Source organism: Manis pentadactyla, chromosome 16, assembly GCF_030020395.1.
Source record: "Manis pentadactyla isolate mManPen7 chromosome 16, mManPen7.hap1, whole genome shotgun sequence".
Classification (NCBI taxonomy): domain Eukaryota; kingdom Metazoa; phylum Chordata; class Mammalia; order Pholidota; family Manidae; genus Manis; species Manis pentadactyla.
In genome coordinates this window covers 35,609,631-35,635,245 of record NC_080034.1, presented here as the reverse complement: position 1 = coordinate 35,635,245, position 25,615 = coordinate 35,609,631, and the positions used below count along the sequence as shown (strand labels likewise).

The window sequence follows — 25,615 nt, the reverse complement described above, 5'->3', positions numbered from 1 at the left end:
GGCTGCTTTCTGTTTGCTTCTCTTTCAGAGGAGCCAGGGATCTGGGAACCCAGACTTGATCAAGGTCAGCCTTGAGCTGAAGTGTGCTGGGTCTGTAGGGGTGGAGATAACCATGTGCCTCACCTAGCCCACTGACCAGGTTTCTTTTCATGAGTTCAAGCATGGTGTATCACTTCATGCAGAAATGCAAAAGGGAAAAAGAGCCCCAGTTTCTAAGATCACCTTTGACTATCACACAGAGTTAATTCTGCAGAGTAAATAATATAGCCCCCTTTTCTCTCCAAAGGCTAAAAAGAATGCCTCTCTGCCTTTTTTGGTAACACTAATGGCCCCAACTGGCTCTCTCTGTTACGTTCACTAGCTGTGAGAAGTTCTGGCATCAGTGTCAGTTTCTGCAGTTATCACTGTAAGTGCAGCTTTGAGGTTTTCTCTAGAGACAGAAGGTTCTGAGGCCCGATTTAGGGAAGCATGTGCCAGAGCCATCAGCAGCTCCACTGGTCTGCAGTGTGGGGTTTAGAGGAAATTCTCATGTCAAATACCAGCCTTCCTTGCCAAGTGAAAACTGGTTTAATCACCCATGCATAGGAATTTTAAAAGGGCTCAAACTTAGGATCTGAGAACTAGGATTGTCAAAGTTTTGATACCACAGCAGGGCTGTTCTCTTCGAGGGGAAGGATTGCTCATATCTAGAGTTTAGAGAGGGCAATCTGCCTGTCTGGCAGTGTGGGGCTCTGATTCCACCAAGAGCAGCCCCACTCCAGATCTCCCTGGCTGGTTGTTGTCTTCAAGTTCCATAACCCCATGGGATTATGGAATGCCACATGACTGATTAGCCACTGATCCGTTTTAATCTCTGTGAGGTCCAGATTATACAGAGGAGAGCAGGAGGAGGAGGAGAATTTAGGATGCCAAATCTGTGTTGGAGAAAGGATGGTCTGGAGCCAGGGCAGATAATGAACATCCAGTAAGTGCTTGTCGCATGAATAATTGTGGCTCTCTGGTATACTGACGTGAGATTTTCTAACAGGGAAGACATTTTTTACATCCCTGTAGAGGATCTTCCTCTGAAGCTGGTGAGGTCCTGGAGCAGTCTTCTGTCATCTGCTCCCCCTCCTGCATTTGTTCTGTTCTCATTAAATGTTGGTTGGTTGTCAAGATTGTTAACATTCTCACGTTTAGCTTCCCCTAGCAGTTTCTTTGGGTTGTGCTCAGAAAGTAAAGCAAATTATGTAGAAATAAAAGCTTGTTGATTTTAGAACAGTGATTTTCAATCTAAGGGCTTTTTCAAATTTCACTCGCAGCTCCCTTGATACTGTAATACTGAACTGAGGCTCCTAGTGGAAGTGTGCCACGGCCTTCAGGTGTGCTAAAGTGGGGAGAGAGGTTTTTGAACATACCTTGCCTCAGTCTGAGACAGAGGCCCCTTCACAGGTTGAGGGCCATTGGAAGATGGGCCCAGTCAGACCACATGGCCGGTGGTCCTTGTATGCTAGGAGGCGGGTCATCCAGTCGGGAAGGAGAAACAGGCAGTTCCCGAAGGAAGTATCTGCCTGCCCACATGGAAGCCTTTCACTGATGCTGCCCATTGTTGCTTGCTGAACACAGAGCCTTGTAAAGGGATATGTGGCAGCAGTAAGTGTCTGGCAAGTCAACCTCATCCAGAGAGAATACTTACTAGGAATTCTTTTAATCTACCCTGTCCTGCCTTTAAGGAAAACAGACAGTCATGTGCATGAAGTTAGCATGCCTGCCTGGCATAGGACGGTGTTTGTCTCAGAGAAAATGGCTCTCAGCAAGGTTGTCATGGGATGGGGGTGTCCACATGCATGCACTCAAATAGCATGTAACACTGGGCTCTTTAAATTTCTTTAAAAAATTTATCCTTTACAAAATTGTCACGGGATAGAAAATAGGCAGAGTTGTTATTAGAAGCTTTTTTCTTGCTTCTCCATCACTACCTCCATTTTTTGCCCTCTTTTTTTCCTTCCCTTCTCTTCTTTTTTTTAATTATTATTATTATTTATTTTATTTTATTTTTGCTATCATTAATCTACAATTACATGAAGAACATTATGTTTACTAGGCTCTGCTCTACACCAAGTCCCCCCCACCCCAAGCCCCATTACAGTCACTGTCCATCAGCGAAGTAAGGTGCTGTAGAATCACTACTTCTCTTCTCTGTGTTGCACAGCCCTCCACATGCCCCACCCTATATTATACATGCTAATCTAACGCCCCCTTTCTTTTTCCCCCGCCCTTTTCCCTCCCTTCACACCCATCCTCCCTAGTCCCCTTCCCTTTGGTAACTGTTAGTTCATTCTTAGGTTCTATGATTCTGCTGCTGTTTTTTAAAATATTTTATTTTATTATTTTTTATTTTGTTATCATTAATCTACAATTACATGAAGAACATTATGTTTACTAGCCTCCCCCCTTCACCAAGTCCCCCCAACATACCCCTTCACAGTCACTGTCCATCAGCATAGTAAGATCCTGTAAAATCACTACTTGTCTTCTCTGTGTTGCACAGCCCTCCCTGTGCCCCCGCCACACTATACATGCTAATTGTAATGCCCCCTTTCTTTTTCCCCACCCTTATCCCTCCCTTCCCACCCATCCTCCCCAGTCCCTTTCCCTTTGGTAACTATTAGTCCATTCTTGGGTTCCGTGATTCTGCTGCTGTTTTGTTCCTTCAGTTTTTCTTTGTTCTTATACTCCACATATGAGTGAAATCATTTGGTACTTGTCTTTCTCCGCCTGGCTTATTTCACTGAGCATAATACTCTCTAGTTCCATCCGTGTTGTTGCAAATGGTAGAATTTGTTTTCTTCTTATGGCTGAATAATATTCCATTGTCTATATGTACCACATTTTCTTTATCCATTCATCTACTGATGGACATATAGGTTGCTTCCATTTCTTAGCTATTGTAAATACTGCTGTGATAAACATAGGGGTGCATCTGTCTTTTTCAAACTGGGCTGCTGCATTCTTAGGGTAAATTCCTAGAAGTGGAATTCCTGGATCAAATGGTATGTCTATTTTGAGCTTTTTGAGGAACCTCCATACTGCTTTCCACAATGGTTGAACTAATTTACATTCCCACCAGCAGCGTAGGAGGGTTCCCCTTTCTCCATAGCCTCACCAACATTTGTTGTTGTTTGTCTTTTAGATGGTAGCCATCCTTACTGGTGTGAGGTGATATCTCATTGTGGTTTTAATTTGCATTTCTCTGATGACAAGCAATGTGGAGCATCTTTTCATGTGCTTGTTGGCCATCTGAATTTCTTCTTTAGAGAACTGTCTATTCAGCTCCTCTGTCCATTTTTTAATTGGATTATTTGCTTTTTGTTTGTTGAGGTGTGTGAGCTCTTTATATATTTTGGATGTCAACCCTTTATTGGATCTGTCATTTATGAATATATTCTCCCATACTGTAGGATACCTTTTTGTTCTATAGTCCCACTTGTTCATTTTTGCTTTTGTTTCCCTTGCCTGGAGACATGTCACTCATGTTTATGTCTTAAGAGATTTTTGCCAATGTTTTTTTCTAAGAGTTTTATGGTTTCATGAGTTAACGTTCAAGTCTTTGATCCATTTCCAATTTACTTTTGTGTATGTGGTTAGACAGTGATCCAGTTTCATTCTCTTACATGTAGCTGTCCAGTTTGGCCAAAACCAACTGTTGAAGACACTGTCATTTCCCCATTGTATGTCCATGGCTCCTTTATCATATATTAATTGACAGTATATGTTTGGGTTAATATTTGGAGTCTCTATCCTGTTCCATTGGCCTGTGGGGCTGTTCTTGTGCCAGTACCAAATTGTCTTGATTACTGTGGCTTTGTAGTAGAGCTTGAAGTTGGGGAGTGAGATCCCTCCCACTTAATTCTTCCTTCTCAGGATTGCTTTGGCTATTCGGGGTCTTTGGTGTTTCCATATGAATTTTTGAACTATTTTGTTCCAGTTCATTGAAGAATGCTGTTGGTAATTTGATAAGGATTGCATCAAATCTGTATATTGTTTTGGGCAGGATGGCCATTTTGACAATATTAATTCTTCCTAACCAGGAGAATGGGATGTGTTTCCATTTGTTAGTGTTCTCTTTAATTTCCCTTAAGAGTGTCTTATAGTTTTCAGGGTATAGGTCTTTCACTTCCTTGCTAAGGTTTATTCCTAGGTATTTTATTCTTTTTGATGCTATTGTGAATGGAATTGTTTTCCTGATTTCTCTTTCTATTAGTTCATTGTTAGTGTATAGGAAAGCCACAGATTTCTGTGTGTTAATTTTGTGTCTTGCAACTTTGCTGAATTCCAATATTAGTTCTAGTAGTTTTGGAGTGGAGTCTTTAGGGTTTTTTATGTACAATATCATGTCATCTGCAAATAGTGACAGTTTAACTTCTTATTTACCAATCTGGATTCCTTGTATGTCTTTGTTTTGTCTGATTGCCGTGGCTAGGACCTCCAGTACTATGTTGAATAACAGTGGGGAGAGTGGGCATCCCTGTCTTGTTCCTGATCTCAGAGGAAAAGCTTTCAGCTTCTCGCTGTTCAGTATGATGTTGGCTGTGGGTTTATCATATATGGCCTTTATTATGTTGAGGTACTTGCCCTCTATACCCATTTTGCTGAGAGTTTTTATCATGAATGGATGTTGAATTTTGTCAAATCCTTTTTCAGCATCTATGGAGATGATCATGTGGTTTTTGTACTTCTTTTTCTTTATGTGGTGGATGATGTTGATGGATTTTCGGATATTGTACCATCCTTGCATCCCTGGGATGAATCCCACTTGGTCATGTTGTGTGATCCTTTTGACGTATTTTGAATTCGGTTTGCTAATATTTTGTTGAGTATTTTTGCATCTACGTTCATCAGGGATATTGGTCTGTAATTTTCTTTTTTGGTGGGGTCTTTGCCTGGTTTTGGTATTAGGGTGATATTGGCTTCATAGAATGAGTTTGGGAGTATTCCCTCCTCTTCTATTTTTTGGAAAACTTTAAGGAGAATGGGTATTATGTCTTCTCTGTATGTCTGATAAAATTCCGAGGTAAATCCATCTGGCCCGGGGGTTTTGTTCTTGGGTAGTTTTTTGATTACCGATTCAATTGGTCTGTTTAGATTTTCTGTTTCTTTCTGGGTCAGTCTTGGACAGAAAAATACAATTTTTCTAGGAAGTTGTCCATTTCTCCTAGGTTTTCCAGCTTGTTAGCATATAGGTTTTCATAGTATTCTCTAATAATTCTTTGTATTTCTGTGGGGTCCGTCATGATTTTTCTTATCTCATTTCTGATTCTGTTGATGTGTGTTGATTCTCTTTTTCTCTTAATAAGTCTGGGTAGAGGCTTATCTATTTTGTTTATTCTCTCGAAGAACCAGCTCTTGATTTCATTGATTTTTTTCTATTATTTTATTCTTCTCAATTTTATTTATTTCTTCTGTGATCTTTATTATGTCCCTCCGTCTGCTGACGTTAGGCCTCATTTGTTCTTCTTTTTCCGATTTCGATAATTGTGACATTAGACTATTCATTTGCAATTGTTCTTCCTTTTTAAAATATGCCTGGATTGCTATATACTTTCCTTTTAAGACTGCTTTTGCTGCGGCCCACAGAAGTTGGGGCTTTGTGTTGTTGTCATTTGTTTCCATATATTGCTGGATCTCCATTTTAATTTGGTTGTTGATCCATTGATTATTTAGGAGCATGTTGTTAAGCCTCCATGTGTTTGTGGGCCTTTTTGCTTTCTTTGTACAATTTATTTCTAGTTTTATACCTTTGTGGTCTGAAAAGTTGGTTGATAGGATTTCAATCTTTTTGAATTTACTGAGGCTCTTTTTGTGGCCTAGTATATGGTCTATTCTGGAGAATGTTCTATCTGCACTTGAGAAGAATGTGTATGCTGTTGCTTTTGGGTGTAGAATTCTATAGATGTCTATTAGGTCCATCTGTTCTAGTGTGTTGTTCAGTGCCTCTGTGTCCTTACTTATTTTCTGTCTGGTGGATCTGTCCTTTGGAGTGAGTGGTGTGTTGAAGTTTCCCAAAATGAATGCATTGCATTCTATTTCCTCCTTTAATTCTGTTAGTATTTGTTTCACATATGTTGGTGCTCCTGTATTGGGTGCATATATGTTTATAATGGTTATATCCTCTTGTTGGACTGAGCCCTTTATCATTATGTAATGTCCTTCTTTGTTTTGAAGTCTATTTTGTCTGATACTGGTACTGCAACACCTGCTTTTTTCTCCCTGTTGTTTGCATGAAATATCTTTTTCCATCCCTTGAGTTTTTGGGTTTTTTTTTTGTAGATAATTATTTTTTATTGAAGGGTAGTTGACACACAGTATTACATTACATTAGTTTCAGGTGTACAACATAGTGATTCAACATTTATATACATGATAATTCTAGGTACCAGCTATCACCATACCAAGCTGTTACAATAACTTGACTATATTCCTTATGCTATACATTACATCCTGGTTACTTATTTATTTTACAATTGGAAGTGTGTACTTTTTTTTGTTGTTGTTTGTTTGTTTGTGAGGGCATCTCTCATATTTATTGATCAAATGGTTGTTAACAACAATAAAATTCTGTATAGGGGAGTCAATGCTCAATGCACAATCATTAATCCACCCCAAGCCTAATTTTCGTCAGTCTCCAATCTTCTGAGGCATAACAAACAAGTTCTTACATGGAGAACAAATTCTTACATAGTGAATAAGTTACATGGTGAACAGTACAAGGGCAGTCATCACAGAAACTTTCGGTTTTGCTCATGCATTATGAACTCTAAACAGTCAGTTCAAATACGAATACTCATTTGATTTTTATCCTTGATTTATATGTGAATACCACATTTCTCTCTTTATTATTATTATTTTTAATAAAATGCTGAAGTGGTAGGTAGATACAAGATAAAGGTAGAAAACATAGTTTAGTGTTGTACATCCCTTGACTTTTAATCTGTGCATGTCTTTGGGTTTGAGGTGAGTCTCTTGTAAGCAGCATATAGATGGGTCTTGCTTTTTTATCCATTCTAGTACTCTGTGTCTTTTGATTGGTGCATTCAGTCCATTTACATTTAGGGTGATTATTGAAAGATATGTACTTATTGCCATTGCAGGCTTTAAGTTTGTAGTTACCAAAGGTTCAAAGTTAGCTTCTTTACTATCTTACTGTCTAGCTTAACTCACTTATTGAGCTATTGTAAACACTGTCTGATGATTCTTTATTTCTCTCCCTTCTTATTCCTCCTCCTCCATTCTTCATATGTTGGGTGTTTTGTTCTGTGCTCCTTTTACGAGTGCTCCCATCTAGAGCAGTCCCTCTATGGTACCCTGTGGACGTGGTTTGTGAGAGGAAATTCCCTCAACTTTTGCTTGTCTGGGAATTGTTTAATCCCTTCATATTTAAATGCTAATCATGCTGGATACAGTATTCTTGGTTCAAGGCCCTTCTGTTTCATTGTATTAAATATATCATGCCATTCTCTTCTGGCCTGTAAGGTTTCTGTTGAGAAGTCTGATGATAGCCTGATGGGTTTTCCTTTGTAGGTGACCTTTTTTTCCTCTCTGGCTGCCTTTAATACTCTGTCCTTTTCTTTGATCTTTGCCATTTAAATTATTATGTGTCTTGGTGTTGCCCTCCTTAGGTCTCTTGTCATGGGAGTTCTGTGTGCTTCCGTGGTCTGAGAGGCCATTTCCTCCCCCAGTTTGGGGGAAGTTTTCAGCAATTATTTCTTCAAAGACATTTTCTATCCCTTTTTCTCTCTCTTCTTCTTCTGGTACCCCTATAATGCAGATATTGTTCCATTTCGATTGGTCACTCAGCTCTCTTAGAATTCTTTCATTCCTGGAGATCCTTTTATCTCTCTCTGCATCAGCTTCTCTGCATTCCTGTTCTCTGATTTCTAGTCCATTAATGGTCTCTTGCATCTTGTCCATTCTGCTTTGAAGTCCTTCCAGAAATTGTTTTATTTCTGTATTCTCCCTCCTTAGTTCTTGCATATTTCTCTGCACGTCCATCAGCATAGTCATGACTTTTACTTTGAATTCTTTTTCAGGAAGATTGGTTAAATCTATCTCCCTGGATTCCTTCTCAGGGCAGGATGTGGAGGATGTCTGGGTTAGTCTGGTCTGGATCATATTTTTCTGCCTTTTCATGTTGTTAGATGCAGTGGTATGCTGTTGGCTTGTCTGTCAGCTGGGAGAACCAAGACCCTTTCCACTTGCTCTTGGCCTTTCTTTCCTGGGACAACGGCGATCCACAGTGGCTTGTGTTGGGCAATTGCACATAGACTGGGTCTCTGTTTCTTGCCCGGCTGCTATGGAGGAAGCTCCTTTGCTGTGGGTGTGGCCAGCCTCAGGCTGCTGCTCTGCTATGGTGGGGCTGCGCCGGAGTGGGAATGGGCGGGGGGCTGTTTATCGCCGTGAGGGGCCTCTGAGCTACGCTGCCGCCCATGATGTTAGGGCGCCCGGAGTTCCCCGGGATTCCCAGCTGCTGGGCTAAGTGTCCCGGGACGCTTCCGTCCAGCGGTGGGGTCCCTGTCCCTTTAAGACTTTCAAAAAGCACTCGCTTTTCTTTGTCCCGGAGCGCTAGCTGCAGGGACCCGCTCTCAGGTTTTACTGTCCCATTTCGCTAGTTTCCGCGCTCCTCACACTGTGTGTCTGCGCTCCGGTGCGAATGGCTAGAGCTGGCTATTTAGCAGTCCTGGGCTCCGTCTCCCTCCCCGCTCCAACTCCTCTCCTGCCAGGAGCTGGGGTGAGGGGCGATCGGGTTCCGCTGGGCCACGGCTTGTATCTTACCCCCTTCGCGAGGTGCTGGGTTCTCGCAGGTGTGGATATGGTCTGGCTGTTGTCCTGTATCTTCTGGTCTTTTAGGGATAGTTGTATTTGTTATATTTTCAAAAATATGTATGTTTTTGGGAGGAGATTCCCACTGTCTTATTCACGCTGCTATCTTGGCTCCTCACTCCTTCCCTTCTCTTCTTTTGCCTCTTATAGTCCTTCCTTTCCTGTCCCTTGATCCCCCTCATTGGCGTCTCAGAATGTACAGAGGAAGTGGCAAAGGCAGTGTAGGGCCTGTACCCAGAGGTATTAGCAGAGACTTCTGCTGTGGGATTAATTGGAATATAAGGAGTAGCAGCCTAGGGAGCCCTAGATGCTTGAATTTCTTGTTGACTCTGGTCTCTGAGATTTCTGAAAGGTCTTTCCATATGCAGATCGCAAGTTTGTTCCTGACTTTAGTGCCGTGTGATGGAGCATCTTCTCTCCTTCACCAAAAGCTACCACCTCACTGCAGGCACTTGGAGAAGCTTTCACAGCTTAGGAGAGTGGCCTTTCTAGATGTGCTTAATGATCCTTCACTGTGCCCCAGACACAGACTGCTGGGTCTGAGGGAGCCATGTTGCCAGAGTGGAGGGAGCCAGGGCTGACTCTGCCCACCTGCCCACCTAGTCAGGAACCTGGGCGAGCCCGCCATGTTACACTGAAGGGGAAGATGAGCTCTCCCACCGGGCTAGGGAAGAGGGCCTGGAGGAGGAAGGTGAGCACATATAAAAGCTTCAGAAGAAGTGTGTGTATGCAGCTCTGGCCATCTTGGGTCCAGCAGGAGTTCCTTCAGGTCCTTTGTTGCTGTTCGCCACAGCAGAAGTTTCTCCTGGCATCTAAAAACAGTTATTTCAGTTCTCTAACAAATGGACCCTTCCTCCCCACTAACACAGAACATTATGGTTTGCTTTTCAGACATACTTTTAGGAACTTCTTATTGTCGAAGACCACTTGTGTAAATGTAATGTCATTAACCAAAGCAGCTTTTCCTTGAGAGTTTCTTCATTCCTGTACTTAACTCTATATGAACACAGTATTTTTAGAGCAGCTTAAATAAGCTGATATTCCTGATTTCCATGAACTAACCATGGACAGTGGCTAGGGTCACTGAATGTGCCTGTTCCTCTCTCCCTCACAGACTACCACAGAATGAGGTTTATCACCTTTGAGGCTTCTCTATATCAGCTAGATATACAGCCTGCCCAATTGCTTGTTGCTGTGGTCCTTAAAAAATTTGATAGACCAGACATGTTCGTGGCCAGGGCTTCTGCTTGACTTGCTTTCTGCTTTCCTACCCTGGAGAGTTTGGACCTCTGTTACCCTTGTCCCAGGAAACTTGAACCAAACCAACCCCAAAAACACAGCTCTTCCTTGCCTCCTTTTTTCTGGGCCTACTAAGTGTCAGGTGCTGGAGATAAAAGTGAGCAGGGTATGTGCAGCGCCTGCCTTGGTGGAACTTTGGGTCTAGATGCAGGGCCTTGGCTGTGAGAGCAAAGTGCTACAGTAAGAGAGAGTGCTCGTGAAGGTCAAGGGCAGGCAGGGAAGGGAAGGTGAGTATCACAGAGGCGCCAGAAGCACAAAAGCAAGGGGATTTTGAGGCTGCATTATGGCTGGATTGTGGAGTGCTTAAGAATGCTGAGCAGTGAGAATGGAAAGGTAGGCAGGACTGCATTGTGAAGGGTCTTGTAGACTGTGTGAAGGATTTTGCCTAGAGGCAGTGGGAAAGCTATCAGAAAATTTTAAGTGGAGATGTGACTGTTCACGTTTATGTTCTGGACAGGATAATGTGGCTGCAGTGAAGAGAATAAATGGTGATGGCAGCAAGAATAGAAACAGCAACCCTGGCCAAGGGTGACGGTGGTTGGGCTCGAGAAGTGGCAGTTGGGGTGGACGGGGTGGATGGGCTTGAGTGATAGTTAAGGGGATGGGATCTGCAGGTTTGCGGGACTGGTTTGCTGTGAGGAAGGAGAGGGAGCTCACAGTGGGTCTCTCCTAGGTTTTTGGTGGGGGCAGGCTGGGGCCTGAAGGTGTATTCACTGGAATAAGGAGCAGTTTGTCAGGGAGATAACTTTAGCTTTAGACTGAAAAGTCAATTGAAGGTACCTAAGGGCATCAGTGGAGGTGTTCAGTGGGTATTTGAGTATATGGACCTGGAGCCCAGAAGACAGGCCTGAGCTAAAACATTAGATTTGGGATTCACGAGCCATGTGTGGTGGTGAATGAGTCACTTTGCACCCTCCCTGTGGGTGGTAGGAGTCACAGGTCAAGTCCCTGCCCCTGAGAAACACCAACATTGAAGGGAGGGGTGGTGGAAGAGGGTTATGCAGGGCAGACTGATGAGGAGTGGCCAAAGACAGGTGGGGAACAAAGCATGCGGCAGGCCACAGAGACACTGGGATGGTGTGCTTTGAGCCTTCCTGACCACACCCTGTCTGAGGTGGCCCCCCTCATTACATCTTTTATTATTTTTTTCAGACACTTGCCAGATTGAAATTGTATTTGCAGTTGTGCGTTTGCCCATTATTTATGAACTTGAGGGTAGGGCTTCTCTGTGTGGTGTTCTCAGGGCCTAGAAGAGTGTTTGGTAAGTCTTCAGTAAATGCATGTGACTGGTTATGAAGTGAGGAGTTAACAGTGTGAAAGTTGCTGAGAAGTTAAATAAGGATGAAAAAATGTCGTTTGGTTGCAGCAGGTGTGCAAGACACTGATGACCTAATCTAGAATAAGTCTGGGGGACTGGCGGGGTCAGAAGCCAGTTGGCAGTGCATTGGAAAATTGTGAGGTGGGGGAGTAGAGAAGAGTAACAATAGAAAGTTCTTCAAGAAATTTGGCTCCGACTAAGGTGGTGGAGGGCAGCACCAAGACAAGGCTGTAACTGGAGAAGGAATGGGGATGAAAGGGAGTTTCTGTTTTGTTTTTTAAAGACATGAAAGATTTGAGCATATTCAGTTGCTGAGTCTGTAGAGAAAGAGGTACTGGAAAGCCAAGATAGTGGATAGGCCAGGATTCTTCAGAAGATGAGGGAGGGGAGGGGATGCAGAGCACAGATAGAGCAATTGGTCTTTAAAAGTGGACTGGTATATCCCCCCTTTTTTAAAGAGAAGAGTATAATGTGGGAGTACAGGCAAGGAAATTTGCTTGAGGGGAGTAAGGAGAATTTCTTCCTTGTGACTTTCATTAGGTTATTAGGTGAGGCCCTTAACTCTGAGAGGAAGGGAGCCTCACTTGGTTCTCGCAGCTCCCAAAGGCTGAAGGCATGCCCATTTCCAAGGCTCACCACCTCCAAGGCTGCCCGCAAGTGGGAGAAAAGCAACTGGTATAATCCTTTCAATCCTCCTACCAGAGTGTTCCAGACCTTAGTCTCAGAAATGAGGCACGCCCCTTGGCGGCTTTATTGTGCTCTAGTTAGGCCCAGGTTCAAGGAAGCAGAAGCTATGGGAAGACCTACCTGGAGACCAGTAAGTAGCCCCTGGACAGAGGAAGAACTCCCACCTCTCCCAGCCTGTTGCTGTGTATGTAATTCCTTCCTTCAACAGGTATTTATTGAGGGCTAGCTTTGTGCCAGACACTGTTCAAAGAATAAAAAGAGAAATGAAAATCTAATAAGTTAGATGTGATTAGTGCTGTGGAGAAAAATAAAGCAAGAAAGAGGTCAGGGAGTAATAGGGAGAGCATTGGCAATTTTTGAGAGGGTAGGCAAGGCATCACTGAGAATGTAATATTTGCATGAAGCTCCAAAGGCAGTGGGCATGCTGCCATCTGGGGAAGTGTCCCAGATAGAGAGAACAGGAAGGGGAATGGGCTTGGGGTGTTGGAGGAAAAGCATGGGGGCCAGTGTGTCTGGAGTGGAGGGAGCAATGGGGAGAGGAGTGGAAGGTGAGGTCAGGAGGTTGGGCAGGGGCAGATTGTGCAGAGCCTTCGAGGCCTTTGCAAGGACTTTTATTCTGGTAGAAATGAGGAGCAGGCATCGAGCAGAGTTACAGGTGTTCTCAGTTCGCTATGGCTACTATGTGGGGAAGAGACTGAGGGTGGTGCAAGTAGGGAGGCCAGGGAAGGAAGTGCAGATGCCTCCCTTATTTCTTTTTTCTTTCTCTCCAAAGCAAAGAGACTGTTCTGAAGACCATGCTCCCAGGGATTTGAAAAACTGCCAGACAATGGGAGCTTGGGATGGTCTGGAGAATTCTCTGTGGATGGGTCCTGGACCACTCTGAGACAGCGTGGGATAAAGCCATGTGGGACAGAGACTGAATGAGGAAGTCCTGGGCACAAGCCTTCCATGTCAGCCTCCCACTACCGTGTTGTCTGGCAGCAGCACTGACTTCTTTAGGGAACTTAGGAGACGCTGGTTCCCTCTAGGTTGAATGGGTTATGTATTTCTGTTCTGTTTATTAAACTTATTATTGTTGCTTTGTTTTTGGTGCCTCGGAATCACCTCTGTTGACATTTGTTTTGCACAGGTGTGTTACGCTGTGGCTGCCCCTGAAAACTAAGGCAGCCTTTTTAAGAGGATGGTATGCTTCTTCGTGAAAACAAGATGTCATTTCCTGGAAATAAAATGTAAAACCTATCGGTTGCTCAGCTGGACTTTGGTATATTTATCTTCCTTCCTTTCCAGCTCCCAGAAAGTCTCACAAGTAAACACTGGCAGCTTATAAATTGCAACTGAGAAAGTGACTGTATCAGATGATAGACTCAGTGAATGTCAGCCAAAGCAGCCAAACCCAGGATCGTGGCCTTAGTGGATGGGCTCTGTTAAGCCCCTGACCTTTGTGTTGTTTCCATTCCAGAAGTGGGTCACTGATTACCTGGTTGCAGAATGGGGTGAATTCCCTTCTTTCAGCTGGGGTTCAGAAGTGTTTCCAAGTCTGTTTTACCCAATGTCAGTAAACATGGGCAATAATATTATGAAAAGGTATTTTTTTTAAATTAAAGTATCATTGATGTACAATCTTATGAAGGTTTCAATGAACAACATTGTGGTTTCAACGTTCACCCATATTATCAAGTCCTCACCAACCCACATTGCAATCACTGTCCGTCAGTGTAGTAAGATGCTATAGAGTCACTACTTGTCTCCTCTGTGCTGTACTGCCCTCGCCATGACCTACCTATATTGTGAGTGTGAATTATACTGCCCCTTAAACCTCTTCTCCCTCCCTCCCCACCCCCACCAACCCCTCCCCTTTGGTAACTACTAGTCCCTTCTTGGAGTCTGAGTCTCCTGCTGTTCTGTTCTTTCAGTTTTGCTTGGTTGTTATACTCCACAAATGAGTGAAGTCATCTGGTACTTGTCTTTCTCCTCCTGGCTTATTTCATTGAGCCTAATACCCTCTAGCTCCATCCATGTTGTTGCAAATGGTAGGTATTGTTTTCTTTTTATAGCTGAATAATACCACATTGTGTATATATACTACCTCTTATCTGTTCATTTATTGATGGACACTTAGGTTGCTTCCATATCTTGTTAATTGTAAATAGTGCTGTGATAAACGTAGGGGTGCACAGGTCTTTTTTGAGTCAGTGATCTTGTTTTCTTTGGGTAAATTCCTAGGAGTTGAATTCTTGGATCAAATGGTATTTCTGTTTGTGGTTTTTTGAGGAACCTCCATACTGCTTTCCACAATGGTTGAACTAATTTACATTCCCACTAGCAGTGTAGGAGGGTTCCCCTTTCTCTGCATCCTCACCAGCATTTGTTCCTTGTCATTTAGACGTTGGCTATCCTAACTGGTGTAAGGTGATATCTCATGTGGTTTTAATTTGCATTTCCCTGATAAATACTAATGTGGAGCATCTTTTCATGTGCCTGTTGGCCATCTGAATTTCTTCTTTGGAGAAGTGTCTGTTCAGATCCTCTGCCCATTTTTTAATCTGGTTTTTTGGTTGTTGAGGCATGTGAGTTCTTTATATATTTGGATGTTAACCTCTTATCAGATAAGTCTTTTATGAATATATTCTCCTATACCTCAGGATGCCTTTTTGTTCTGCTGATGGTGTCCTTGCTATTCAGAGGTTTTTTTAGTTTGATGTAGTCCCACTTGTTCATTCTTTTTTTTTTTTTTTTTACCAGAACTCAAAATCAGTTTATTCAAAATTCTCTCCATGCCCTGTTTGTGGTTTTCATTTTCATTGGTATATCAAAGTGAATGTGTAAGTAAAAAACCAGCAGTCCTGTGATCTCTTGTGTGAATTCATAAACCATAACCAACAGCACTGTGATCTTGGGGACAATGAGAAGCCGCTGTATGTAGATGCTTGATGTTTAGTACTGGCTCTCCAGTAACACATTTGCCATCCTTGGGTAGAGATGTCCTGGGTGGTTAAAAGATGAGTTCCTGCTCTCAAAGCCCCAGAAAGGCTGAAAAGATTGAAAAAGAGCAACCTGGTGAAGTCTTGAAAAGCCAGCCTCTCTTGACTTGGAAAACGAAATGTGGATAGCACAGAAATCCCCTTTCAGGGTAAGAAAAACTTGGACCACTTGTTCATTTTTTATTTTGTTTCCCTTGCCTGAGGAGATGTGTTCAGGAAAAAGTTGCTCATGTTTATATTTAAAAGATTTTTTACTATGTTTTAAGAAGGTATGCTTTTTCAAAAAATTAAAAGTCATTTCTCTTTTGCTGCCTCCCCTTTTGAAACACAAGGAAAATGAGTTTGGTGTTTGGGAGACAGAAGCTTGGGGAAGCCTGAGGTATCTTGGTTACTGGTGGTGAGGATGAGGGAAAATACAGGATGTTAAAGAATAGTCACTGAAATGAGGAGCTTTGTAATAGATTATGAAACTGTGTATTATGTTTCTGAATGATTTACTTCCAGGTAGAAGGGTATTTTCCTCTTCCTTTTACTACCTACTTGGAGAACTATTCTCTAGCTCTTTATTTATACCCTGTGTGTTTTCATAAAGGATTGGAAACTGTTGACTTGCCAACTTTTTAGGTATGGTAGGTTTTTCCCTTCATTGAGTATCCTGTGAATATTGGGTTTCTGGAGTCCCTAGTCTTCATTTCCATCTTTCTCAACATGGATGCTGGTTGAAATACTGGTGTAGTCAAGGAGGAAGTAACTTAAGTTTGGAGAACAATACTTTAAGAATATAACTACATCATAAAAATTCTGAAGCAGTAAAGAAAACAAGGAAAAGATTATTACCATCTTGATATAGTTCCCCTATACATGTGTTCATTTATGTGATTGCATGGGCATATGTAAATTTTAATATATTCTGTTTTTTTAAGATCCCATATCAATAATTCACTTTTAGAAGAATACAGATACAGGTTTTTAAACAGGTAATATGGTCGCGTTTTGAAATCAAAGGTACAAAAGGACCTAAAGTATAGGGCCTGTCACCCTTGTCCCCCAGTGACCATTCCCTGCACAGAGGTGGTGATCACACTACCAGTTCCTTGTATACCCTTTCAGAGATCTCTGTCTACACGAGCAAAAACACATGTGTAGTCTTTCCCTTTCTTTTGGACAAATTGTACACTGTTCTTTACCTTGCTTTTTTCAGACATATTTTAATGATAGTTCCATGTCATGACATAAGGAACTTCTCCTTTTTATGTTACAGTTGCCTGTTATTCCATTGTGTTTGTACCATGATTTGTTTTTCCAGTTTGTTTAAATTTAGGTTGCTTTAAACCATTTACCCTTCTTTTTTTTCATACAGCTCTCAAAGTCCTATTGAATAAATCTCAGAGTATATACTTTTAAGTGAAGTAACAGAAGTAAAACAACAAAAAATTATATAGAACCCATGAAGTGGTATGTGAAGAGGGAAAAGGAGAATCTGGAAAAGTTCTCAATTAACATCAAGGAAATTCAATCTGTTTCTTTTTAAAATTATTTACAGCTATAACTTTCTCTAAATATTTTGTTGGCAACAGTCTTGTTATATCTAATTCCAAAATAATCTGTAATGTAACTACTTCTATCTGAAGGTTCAACGGGCCGCATTGAAACAAGAATGAAATTGATTAGGCTCCCAATTCCACAGAACCCCACCTTGTAAAACTTGGGTCAACCCAACACAGAGCATACAACTTGAAATTGATCTGCTCCCAGCCATCCGAGGCAGTGCAACTGCCACTTGGTACAAATAGCCATTTACATTTTGACAAGATATGGGCTTGAGAAAATCAACTACGTTTCCACTAAAACATGCTTATTGCTACTGAAATCCTCACAAGTTGGGCTGGGTGCTAGAAAACATGGAGCATGAACTGCATAGTTTGTGCTATTAACTGGGTCTTGCATAGCATTGTTGATTTTTAGTGTTTACAGATATATTTGAGGTGTTCACCGCCCCCAGTGGTGGTGGCAGCAAGCCCCCCAGGTGCCCTGGATACTGACATGTGCCGTAAGTCACCCAGAGGGCTAGATGGGCACCACCACAATCCACTTACTCCTGTTAAAACAATGCTGCAGTGAATACCCTTACACACACCTCATTAGAGGAAAGGCTCTCAGAGAAGAAACATCTTGACTTGAAGAGCCTGATGGCCATTTGCAAACACTGATGTCCTGGACTGGCTGTCCTTTCCTTCAGTCGCTGGACACGGAATGACTTGCAGCCTGTCCCTTCAGAACACCACATTCCTCTCAAATGTGCCACACAGGTTAAAAGAGTGAGTTCTTAAATACAGACTTAAAAAAATAATAAAGAAAAGAAAACATTTGAATGTCAGATTAGCTGGGTTTGAATCCCAGCCCTGGCATTTGTAACTGTGACCTTGGGCAAGTTTTCCAACCTCTCTGAGCCTCAGTTTCTTCATCTCTAAAATACTTCAGTGTGTCATTGTGAAGCCTAAATAATTCTAGTTACTGGACTGCTCACAAACAAAAACCTTGAATGTTCTATTTTTAAGAGACACAAGTCAAAAATTTACCCAAACTTTTGCATTTTCTTTGAGCTACAGTGTGTTCTTTCCCTGGAGAGATATCTGATATTAAACATCTATATTTTGCTTGCCTAGAAAATACACAGTAACTTTTCTGCCTTGCAGCACCAAACCACAGTATAACTAAGCCCTACCACTGTGCAGTCTGGCTCTAATTAAAGCCATGTTCTCTACAGCAGGGCTCTGAGAAACTGGGTAAAGAGGGTTTGTTTCAGTTTCTGGCTTTATTTAGAGATGACTGAAGCTGGCTAGCTCTGTGAAGCCTTTTGCAGTGAGTGGCAAGTGTCCCATAACCATCTGATTATGTTAACCTGAAAAGGGCTTACTCTACCTCTAGGTGCACCTCATTCCAGCAATCAGGCTGTGCCAGGGTGGGGGATGTTGCCCTTTGTGGGTTGGATAGCTGGATACCAGTCATCTGTTTCTCTCAAGGGAACTGCTGTTGTCATAATAGAAAGACCTAAGTGTCCTTGCCGTCTCTAGCCTTTCTTTATCACTACCTTTTCCTCTTCTGTGAACAGCTATCCAGGCAGTCACCACAGCTACAGGAGTGCCTGAGACGGGCAGCTCTCTCCAACTGCCTGTTTCCTTTTTACAGACTGACTCTGGATAGACTCTCTGTCTTGCCAATGGGTTTCAGCCCCAGACAAGTTCACTATTGATTCAATGTGACCAAAGAAATGACAGTAGAACATTCTTGGGGTGAAAGGGTGTCTTGCCAATGGGTTTCAGCTCCCGGCAAGTTCGCTATGGATTCAGTGTGACCTAAGAAATTGACAGTAAAACGTTCTTTGGGGTGAAAGGCTTTATTACCCGGCTTGTTCTCCGGTGGTAGGTCGAGCACTAGCGTCTCTGCCTCTGGGCCCCTCTGTCCACACAGTCGTCCCACACAGCTGTCCTCTGGGCCTCTGTCCTCGGTGCTGCCACCACTACAGCCTCTGCTTTGCTCTCCTGCAGCCTTGCAGCCCTGCCACCGTGTTGCGCCCAGAGCACTGGGCAGAACTCTTTTTATAGAATCAACAGCCATGTATTGCCCACAGGTGTGCAGTGAGCTAGTCAACCACAGCCACGTGAGAATCCTGGCCATAGGAACTCTCTCATTTTATCCACAAAGGGTATAACCCAACTTTATTTCCACGGTGGCAAGTCAATCACTAAAATCTCATTCACTCAGAGCGAGTCTGAATGCAGCAAGCCGGTCTCTGCCTCTGGGCCTCTCTATCTGCAGAGCTGTCCTCTGGGCCTCTCTGCCCGCACAGCCATCCGAGTCTCTGTCCTCAGTGCTGCCACCACTCCAGCCTCTGCTCTCCTGCAGCCTGGCAGCTGTGCCACCATGTCGCCCAGAGCACTGGGCAGGGCTCTTATATAGAGTCAATAACAATGCATTGCCCACATGTTTGTAGTGAGCTAGCCAACCAGGGCCAGGTGAGAATCCTGGTCACAGGAACTTTCATTTTATCCACACTGTCCCACGTCTTATCTAAGCATAACTTAGAAACTCAGGTCCCCTAGGTATGTTTGTCTGAACAACATATGCCCCTAGGCTGCTAAAGAATCCTACAATAAACTCTGGCATAGAAATTAAGAGAATGAATGTCTAGTTTACATTGTGGTCCTAACCTAAGAAAACCTAAGGTTAGGAGGATCTTGCAATCATTGTCCCTTGCCTGGAGACAACAATCTTATTAATAGGTGCAAGGCCTGATTTGAGCAGAATGCTGCCATGGATAACAACAGGCAAGGGTTGTTCTTCTGAACACCAGTTAAATGTCCCACTTGGTCAAGTCTTCTTTTTCCATAAATGGGAATTGAGGCAGTAGGAGTAGGGGCTTCTCGGGAGATGATAGAGCCTTCTTTTGACGAAAAATGAACTGTCTTGTTCAACTGACTTCTTTAGAAGAGTGTATGAATCCTTGGAGAGGGCTGGGTCTGTAGTATGTCCTCAGTGAGAACTCAGGTGCTGTAATTCGTTTGCAGCATCCCCAAACATTCTACCCACTATGGTTACTTGAGCTCATTAATCTCCAAGCAGTATTTCCTGCTTGCTATTGATTTGCCGAAGTCTAACCCAGATCCCACAGATGCAATGGCCAGGTCCACTCTCCCTGCTGTCCACTTCCCTTCTGCGGACTTTTTGTCACAGCAAATCCATTGTGAGTACAGTCGCCATTTGAATTCTGGATATTTCCAATAAATTCAGTTCAATTCAGCTATAGTTACTGAATGCCCACTTTTACTAGGCTCTGCTCTGGGAGTTTGGGGAGTAGCACTGAGCAAAACAAAATGACTTGTGAGCCTGCATTCTAGGGAGGGGTCAGAAGGCTGAGAATTTCCCACCAAGCTTTAATCAGATGCATGTGGGAAGGGCTTAGCAGTACCACCTCCAGTTGGCATTTGGGTGTGTCTTCACGTTCCTCCACCTGTAGGCCCAGAGCCTGTAGGCTATACTGGGCTCACTCCCAGATACAAAGCTGACATTTCACACCACCTCGACTTGGGTTGCTGGAGCCTTCTCAGTCTGCTTCTTTACCTCCTCTTAGGATGTAGGGACCAGATTTTGGGGGATCAAGCTCTCTGGAGGCCTCCACGCAGCTCTCACCAGGGGCCTTCAAGGGCAATTCTAAGACAAGTTTGGGTCTTCAGCATAGAAGACAGGTTCTGAAGACCGCATCAGCACTAGACACCTCCACCACCACACTGAGGGAGCCTCAGGTGATACTGCCTCAGCCCAGGTAGGCACAGCTGAATGTTGCTGAAGTGAATATTGACACCAAACTTAACCTGGTGGTGCACAGGGCTGCACAGATTTGCAGGACATGTGCCCTTTGTGTTTGTGCCTCGCTGTGAAAGGACCCCTATGGCCTTATGCCTTTTCTCAGTGCTCTTCCCAGTTCCTCACCTCCTTACCTAGGCCTCCCAGGTGCACTGGCTTTTAGGAGACGACTGTGTGCATCTCTTCCCAACTCCATATTCAGTGAGTTGTGTTGATAGATGGAAATCAGCCATGGTGGGAGTATTTACACCATGGAAATTGGCAAAAGCTACAAATGAAAGCTTTCCCCCTGTGGGTAGCCAGTTAAACATTTAGCAGAATATCACTGGCATCTCCTCACATGGCTGATTCCTGAGACCTCACCCTAGGTCTTTCAAGTTCTTGTGAGAAAGCCACTAGTCAGGCCAAGGGTGCTGTCTCCTTCCTGGTGCTCTCAAAGTGCTCCAGGATAGTGGTGTCACTGCAGAGGCAGAACAGCCCTCCCCACGAGGCCACATTTGATCATTGGAATTACCAATACTTTTAGAATCTCCAGTTTCTCAACAAAATAGCTGCTGACTACCATCCATCCCTGTAACCACTGGGGCCCAGACCTAATCCCAGAGGACCAGGGAGAAGGCAGATCTATGTCGTTCCCAAGGCCCCCTGTTTCCTTCCTCATTGACCTGAGTTCTCATAGCCATGAATGCAGATGGATACTTGGTGGAGGGGGTGGAAGGCAGAGATACAATCAGCAGTAGGGCCTCAGTCCCCAGCATGGCCAGTCTTGGTGTGCCTGAGCATTCTTCCTCAAGCCATCTTCCTACGAGGATCCTTTCATGGGGGTGGTGGGAATGGGCACTGTGGCTGGGCACTGGGCATTTCTCCAGGGCTGGAGCCTTACTGCTGGAAGGTGAGAACCACATTTCATCCTGAGCTGCACCAATCTGGATGTCAATGCTCCCTCTTCTGGGATACCAGGTTCCCACCACAAAAGCCAGCTCTTAATTTCTCCCAGAATGGGCACAGGTTGTTCTGGGGAGCATCCTTCTGATTCTGGGAAAAGTCCTTCCCAGGTATGGTGTGACCTGGGAACTGGCAGCTTCTTCTGACTCAAAGGCCGCAAGTGGGGCTTTGAGGGCCAACTTTGTGAGCAGACCAATTTCTTAATGTCTGCGGTCAGGAGATGTGTTTCTGAGTGTGGAATCTTTACAGAGCAGCAGTGGCTATCCTCCTTCCATTTGAACAACCTCCTTACCCTTCTGCCACAAGTCCTGAAATTCAGAGAATGGAAAATAGAGTCTGTACTGCTTTCTTCTCAGGTGTTTGAATATGAGAATGCAGGATTGTCGACCTTCCTCTGCCCTTCTGGAGTTATTTAACCCCTTCTAAGGAGAATTTAGCTTCTGAACCTCTGGGGGAGTTCTCAGAATGCATTAATTTGTTCCAAAAATATTTAGTAAATGTCTACTGTGTGCCAGGCACTGTGCTAGGTTCTAGGATTACCATTAAAAAGACAGGCACAATCCCTGATCTTATGGAACTTGTCCTGTGGAGACAGCTAGAGTAGCCAGTGTTTAAGTAGAGATAGTACTAGGAACAAAGGGAGTACAGAAAGGAGGGACCCAGCCCACGCTGCAGGGGGTAGAAGACTTCCTGGAGCATCAGACGTCTGAGCTAAGACCTGAAGGACAACTAGGGGTTACCAGGTTAAAGGTGAGGAGGGGACAAGGAGGGGACAAGAAAAGGTGGTCTTGGTAGAGAGGGGGCTGAGGAGGGGACAAGAAAGGGTGGTCTTGGTAGAGAGTAATGAGAAGGCATTGAAATGAGAAAGCATGGCCTCTGAAGAAGTGAAAGGCAGTCTGTGTGGCTCGATTGTAGAGTTCCGAAAGACAAGTTAGAGTATCAGCTAAAAGTTGCTCAGTAACATTTGTTGAGCATTGTAACAACCCAGTTATAATTTCACTTATAGATGAAAAGTGGAGGCAATGAGAGATTAAGTAGCTTGCCCAAGGCCATACAAATTGGTGGGAGTGGAGAAAATGAGGCTGAAGAACGGCTCAGGCCCTATTATGGAGTAAAGACCTTCTCCTAAAAACAGTGAGAAGCCATTGAAGGTCATAACCAGGGGGAATGACATTTCCCTCTGTTTTGGGGAGATCACTCTGGTTGCTGTGTGGAGGGCAGGTTAGAGGGAGGAGGACAAGAGGATCCAGGGAGGCCACTAAAGCAATTCCAACAACCCAAGCAAGAGGTTAGAGAATCTGAATTAAGTAAAGCCCTGGAAGTGGGGGTGGAGAGAGGCAGAGGATTTCACAGGGAGCAGGTGTATTGGTAAGAAGTAGATGTTAGAGCCTGAGTTAAGGGTGATCACTGGGTTTCTTCCCTGGACAATTATCTCAGTGATAGTGCTCACTGGAATGACTCAGGAAAAGGAAAACATTTTGGGAGAAGATGTTGGGCAAGCATGGGTTCTATTTTGGGATTTTTGAGTTTGAAGATGCCAAAAAGAGTTGCATGGAGTGGCTACGAAGTCCATACACATGCTAATTAGTATGCTACCCTTAATTGTCCACACAAATTTTAATTTTCCTTATAGTCTTCCGGACATCACCTTTCATAGCTGTGTTTGGAAGTTATTAAAGTGGTCTTAGATAGCTGCTTTTTTAGGAATTCTATTGTCATTAGGTGGACTTGAGAATTTATTCTTCTATAGTGTCCAAAGGCAAATTGTCACACGTTAAGTGTGTCACATGAAATCAGACCCATACCTATTCCAACATTCACTGAATTGGTTGTCAAGACAAATATTCACTAACTGGGCAAGCCTAAGTGCTGGAGTGCAAGAGCTGTTGATTCAAGATCTCTCATGCAGAAGTGTAGAAAAACCTTTCTGAAGTATGCTCAAGCATTATGGTTGACATTTGTGACAAAAGAAATGCTCTATTAAGTAATCTTATGAAGTTGCGTCTCACATCAGGACATGAGGCAGCTACTACTATGGGATGGAAGATATGGTATCACTCACAAAGAGTTTGTGGCTTCTCAACATAGAGTTGAACGTTCAGAGTTGGGATCTGGGCTCATGATACAAATATGGGAGTTGTGGTTGGATAGATAGTCATTAGGGTCATAAGGGAGAATAAAATCCCCCAGGGAGAGTAGGCTGAAGGGAAAATTACCAAAGACAGAATGCTGAGTACCACTGACATTCAAGGGAAGCAGCCTGCAGAGACCAAGAAAGGGTAGGAGGCAAATAAATGGGGGTATATCGCAGAAGGCAAATGTGATGGTTAATTTTGTGTATCAGCTTGACTGGCTATCAAGTGCCCAGATATTTTGTCAAACATTATTCTAGGTGTGTCTGTGATGGGAATTTCTGGATGAGATTAAAATTTGAATCAGTGGGCTGAGTAAAGCAGACTGCCCTCCCTAGCGTGGGCAGGCCTCATCCAAACAGTTGAAGGCCTGAATAAAACAAAAAGGCTGGCCTTCCTTCCTTAAACTGGGACATCATTTTTTTTTTTCTGGGTGTGTTTGCATTCAGATTGAAACATTAGCTCTTCCTGGGTCTCTAGCTAGCCTGTAGTCCGTCAGATTGGAACTATGCCATTGACACTCGTGGGTCTCCAGCTTGCCAATTGCAGATCTTGGGACTTGTCAGCCTCCATAACTGTGTGAGTCAGTTCCTTATAATCAATCTACCTACCTACCTATCTACGTCTTACTGGTTTTGTTTCTCTGGAAACCCTAACTAATAAAGCAAGGCAACATTTCAAGAATTAGGGAGAGGTTGACTGGGCTAGAGATTGCTGTTTGGTCAAGTAAGATGGGAACCAAAATTATCAATGGATTTAACAACCAGGAGGTCATTAGAAAAGCAGTTTTAGTGGCATAGTGGGGGCAAAACAATCATTTGCTCTGCATTAGGAAGTAAATGAGTGCTGCTCTGGAAGGAGGGGGATTCCCCACTTGGGGCAAGTTCCCTATAAATTCAGTGAGACCATCCCTCTCTCACCATGTAGAACACAGCAATAAGGCAGTTATCTGCAAGCCAGGAAGAAGGCTCTCACCAGGAACAAAATCTGCCATCACCTTGATCTTGGACTTCCAGCCTCCAGAACAGGCAGGTTGCCAATTTAAAATCCCTTTCCTTTCCTGCTGGTCTCTGCCAACGTGGTGTCGGACACTGAAAAGTAGCTTAGAAGTAAGAAAGGTTCTAAGAAAAATGAAAAGCACATTCTTAACAAAAAATCACACTTGTATAATTCTTTAAGCCCATAACCAGCACTATGTTTACCATAATGGAGGAAAAGTGAGGAGCATCCTAACTCAAAAATAAATTCAAATCCCTTTAGGAGCTTTCAATAAAAATAAGTTAGAGGAGCATATTGAACAGCAATAACCTGTCACATCAAGCCAGATCTCAGTTCAAAGCCAGTGGGACTTAGTTCCTTCCTGGCTGTTATTTTCACCAAGCCCCATACTACGAGGACTCTGATTTTACTTATTAGCTCAGACAACACATCCCAAGGGCATTGCAACTTTGAGTCTAGAAGGCCTACATGAGACAAAGGGGCAATGGCAGTAGAATTTCAGAGGCTGTGGTTGAGGGTGAGGAAGACTTCAGCTCTAAACTTCACACACCATGGAAGGGGGCACCCCTGTTTGGGACCTGGGTAGCAGTATGACTGCCTGGGAGCTGGGTAACAGGATGACTGCCAACAGACTTAACCTCCTGTTGGCTTCAAAATATCCCTGAAAAATAGTTCTCTTTCCCAATAGTTCCAACAGAAGTCTCAGGACTGAATCCCATTGGCTTGGTTCAAGTCATGTGCTCATCCCCGAACCAATCACTGTGGCCAGCCAGGAGGACTCTAATTGTCCATAGCTAGGTCTTGGACCCACCCTGCCTGGAATACATGGGCAGGAATACAATAGCACTGAGAAAGAGGAACTGAGGTTGCAGTTATGAACGAAGGTGGATGAATGTCAGAGAGATAAGAACAGTGGATTTCTCTACTTAAAGACAAAAGGTAACAAGAATTAAAGATGAGGACAAATACTGGGAATATAAAAGTCACTCATAATCCCTAGACAGCTGTATCTTTGGGATCAATCTCTACTT

General features: G+C 43.5%; 1 protein-coding gene across 2 annotated transcripts in view; it reads left to right on the top strand.

The window, feature by feature from the left end:
• RNF8 (ring finger protein 8) overlaps nucleotides 1–13,248 on the top strand; it is a 46,527-nt gene extending 33,279 nt beyond the window's left edge. For both annotated transcript variants that reach the window (XM_057493718.1, XM_036916150.2), the window contains one exon: nucleotides 12,936–13,248. In XM_057493718.1, the coding sequence (XP_057349701.1) occupies nucleotides 12,936–12,952 (17 nt within the window). In that variant the 3' untranslated portion in view covers nucleotides 12,953–13,248. The remainder of the gene's footprint in view (nucleotides 1–12,935) is intronic.
• Nucleotides 13,249–25,615: the final 12,367 nt, after the last annotated feature.